This window comes from Eimeria mitis, genomic scaffold (assembly GCF_000499745.2).
Source record: "Eimeria mitis Houghton genomic scaffold, Emh_scaff26, whole genome shotgun sequence".
Classification (NCBI taxonomy): domain Eukaryota; phylum Apicomplexa; class Conoidasida; order Eucoccidiorida; family Eimeriidae; genus Eimeria; species Eimeria mitis.
In genome coordinates, this window is record NW_013570940.1 from 64,668 (window position 1) to 67,996 (window position 3,329).

Here is a 3,329-nt window from a genome sequence, read left to right on the forward strand (position 1 = left end):
ACCCTCGAGATGCATGGGGGCCCCACGTTGGATTGTCCTCAGGATCTGCGTTCGCAAGGCGNGCTGCAGCAACCCTCGAGATGCATGGGGGCCCCACGTTGGATTGTCCTCAGGATCTGCGTTCGCAAGGCGTCTCGGGAATGAACTGGGTTATGCTGCAGCTTTCTTAGTTTCTTTTGTTTCTCTTCTCCTCGGCAAGCCACTAAACGCATGCATGCATGCATGCATGCACGCGTGCATGCATTCGCGCATGCATGCATGCACGCATGCACGCATTCAAGTCTAAGTGCATACAGGGATTCATGCAGCTAGGGGGGCCTCACCTCTCCCAGTTCTTCTGCACTGCTGGAGCCAGTCGCCTGCTGTGCGTACCCCTCGCACTGCATGTCGCGGGCGTAGGTACACCGCTTAAACTCTCAGAAAAAAAATAGAAAACAAATATTTCAGCAGACGCAATTCAACAACTGACAAAAAATTCAATTCAATAGCTTACAAACTGGAATCGTTGCGTAGGACCCTCCAACGCTAAACCCTAGTCCTAAACATAGCGTAATTCTAATACATAAACTCTCGAGCACAAGCTCCTTCATGAATAATATAGAATGTGTATGCTCTGAACTGCTTACACACAAATATCTGGCTCTGCAGTGCAGAGTTCACCCCATCAACGCACAAAACACGCCAGGTAGATTCAACGCATACTTTCATAATAAAAATATTGGCTTTACACGCTGAACACAGCTACAACGCAATAAATATCAGTATTAAAGAAATACAAATAACTACGGCATCATACAAGTGCAACCGACAGATGTATAGAGAAGCTGAGGAAACAGAAAACAGCTTCCTCTGCTTGATGTGTATTGAACCCTGGGAAGGGTTCGTTTTAAAAAATATAAATTAAAACACTTTTATTTAGATATACTTGCTGTATGCATAAACACGAAACAACTAAACACCTACACAGAAACCCAGTTCATGTTCAGCGCTGCCTACAAGTCCTCGCGAGTGGTGTAGAATGCCTTAATATACAAGCGGCCAACACTTCTCTTTAATTGTTTAATTTGTTTAAATTAAGTAAAAATATAACTGGCTTAAATAAAACGAAAGTTTAACGTGTTCTATATAAGGAAATTCAAACTACTACTCTGAGCCTACAGTGTACATGAATACCCTCCTCTCTCTGCTCTGCACAGCGCATCGGCGGTGGCCTTGTAGCTATTTGTTCAACTTGTTGCGAATGTAACCTCTTTACAAATAAAAGTGCAGAATAAACTAAACAAAAACTAAAATTTGTTTCCTTCTACCCGGTTCTAGTTGCAGTTCAACTGTACAGCTGCTCGCGTCCTCCCTCACCCTCGACACAGCTGGCAACGGCAAGGCAGGCTGCAGTGAGTTCCTAGCATAAAGGAACTTTCTAGTGAATTTTGTTTGCTTCTGTTCGCATTGAATACGTCTTTTGTTTTTGTCTTTATTCCTCTGCTTGACCAGTGGGCAGCTCTCTCTACCCCATAAGAAAACAAGTGCACGGAACCGGGCGGTAGCAGCGGCTTGCTGTGTCGTCTGGAGCTGAGACGGTGGATTCTTCTTTTTAAAAGGTTCTCTTCTAGACTTTTCTCTTTCTGAAATTATACTTGAATGCATTCAACAAATAAAAAACACCGGAAACCTGCAAAAGAGGAAGGGCGGCCGTCGCGACGCAGTGCACGAGGTGTCGCGATCGAGGAGAGAGAAACCTCTCGTTTTCACGGTAATCTTTGGGATAAAACCTCTGATCTTTTGTTCTTTATAAAGAAATTTATATTCCTTCAACTCAGAGACTTATATTTTACTTTTTATCGACGAATCGAAGCACAACGCATACCGCTCACCAGCCACCGCTGCTCATCGTCTTGCGGGAGCGGGGCTGCCTCCATCAGGCTTGCTGCGGAGCTGACCATACACCTCAAGGCACTCGGTGAAGCGTGTGTTACATTTTTTTCTCAGTTCATTTGAGCTGAATTTGCTTTTTTTGTTCACACTGCTGGTTCAGAGGGAACCGTCTCGTTCCTGCTCCGCAGCGCCGCAGAAGCCTTGCCGCTACACCTCGGCCGGGCCAAGGCAAACAGACATACACTTTTTCGACAGTTTGTGGCAGAGAGGGTGGAAGTAACTCCATATACAGGTGGGGGTTTCCTGCGGTGTATCTGCAGCTCCCATCGGACCGCCACGGAGGCCTGAAGCAGTGCACCACACCCAACAGACAGTGAACAAAACAATATAATATAAACGCAGGCAACCCACAGCCCATGGAGCCACTGCAGCTCAACGGCCCAGTTCTTCATCAAAAATTCAAACTCTGCGGTGTATATACACCCCGCCACACGCCGAGTTTCCGCCGCATCTCCGCCTCATCGGCCAACAGCCTCGGCGGGCTGCTCTCCTCTCCGAGAGGTGCTTTCAACTGAACTTTCTGTTCCTTCTGCAGCGTTTAAAGAGGGCCCCTGCACGAGGTTTCCGTGCAGCTTTTCTTTTTGTTGTGGCGGTGAAGAGGCGCATGCATACACCTCGATAGCCTCAGCAACCCCCGGACGTTTCAGGCGGTGCTGGGGTGTATACGCAGGTTTCTGCTCTGGGCATGGGGATATCCAGCATTACTCTTTGTTCAATTTCATCTTTTTTGTTTCTTCTCCGCCTTTTCACTTTCTCTGCCTGCGCGGCGACGCCCGCGGCTGAGTGATGCAGCCTTTGTTTTTTTTTTTTTTTTTTTTTTNTATATATATATATATATATATATATATATATATATATATATATATATATATATATATATAATATATATGTAACTATAAGTATCGACATAGTTTTTTTTTTTTGTCTTTTTTATTCACCGTTTCTCCTCTCTCTCTCGCATCTCTTCTTGGTTTGAGTTGCAGCGGGTGATACTACACCTGCATTTGCTGCAACTCAATGCAACATAGCTGCTGCTGCTGCTGCTGCTGTTGCTGCTGCTGCTGCTGCTGCTGAGACGATGACGCATGCAATGCTGTCTGTGGGTGAGCGGCGTATGCTGCGAGAGACGATAGAGGTGCTGCAGGGTCGGCTGTACTTTCGGCGTGTTTATGCTGCTCCTGTCGATACAGCAGCAGTTCACTTCTTCTCTACAGATGAACTCTTTGTATATGAGCCCTTTGTTCTTGACTTCGGGCCCCTCAACCTCTCCTGCATATACGGATACTGCGTACTACTCAAGGCAAAGGTAGGGTTTAGGGTTTAGGGTCTAGGGTTTAGGGTTTAGGGTTTAGGGTTTAGGGGTTAGGGTTTAGGGGTTAGGGTTTAGGGTTTAGGGT

The 3,329-nt window shown here is 46.2% G+C and overlaps 1 protein-coding gene across 1 annotated transcript in view; it reads left to right on the forward strand.

Annotated features, from left to right (window-relative positions):
• EMH_0027690 (uncharacterized protein) overlaps window positions 1-170 on the forward strand; it is a gene marked incomplete at both ends in the record, with an annotated part of 4,854 nt that extends 4,684 nt beyond the window's left edge. The window contains 2 exon segments of the mRNA XM_013497321.1: window positions 43-59; window positions 63-170. Coding sequence (XP_013352775.1) covers window positions 43-59; window positions 63-170 — 125 coding nt within the window.
• Between the last annotated feature and the right edge of the window lie 3,159 nt (window positions 171-3,329).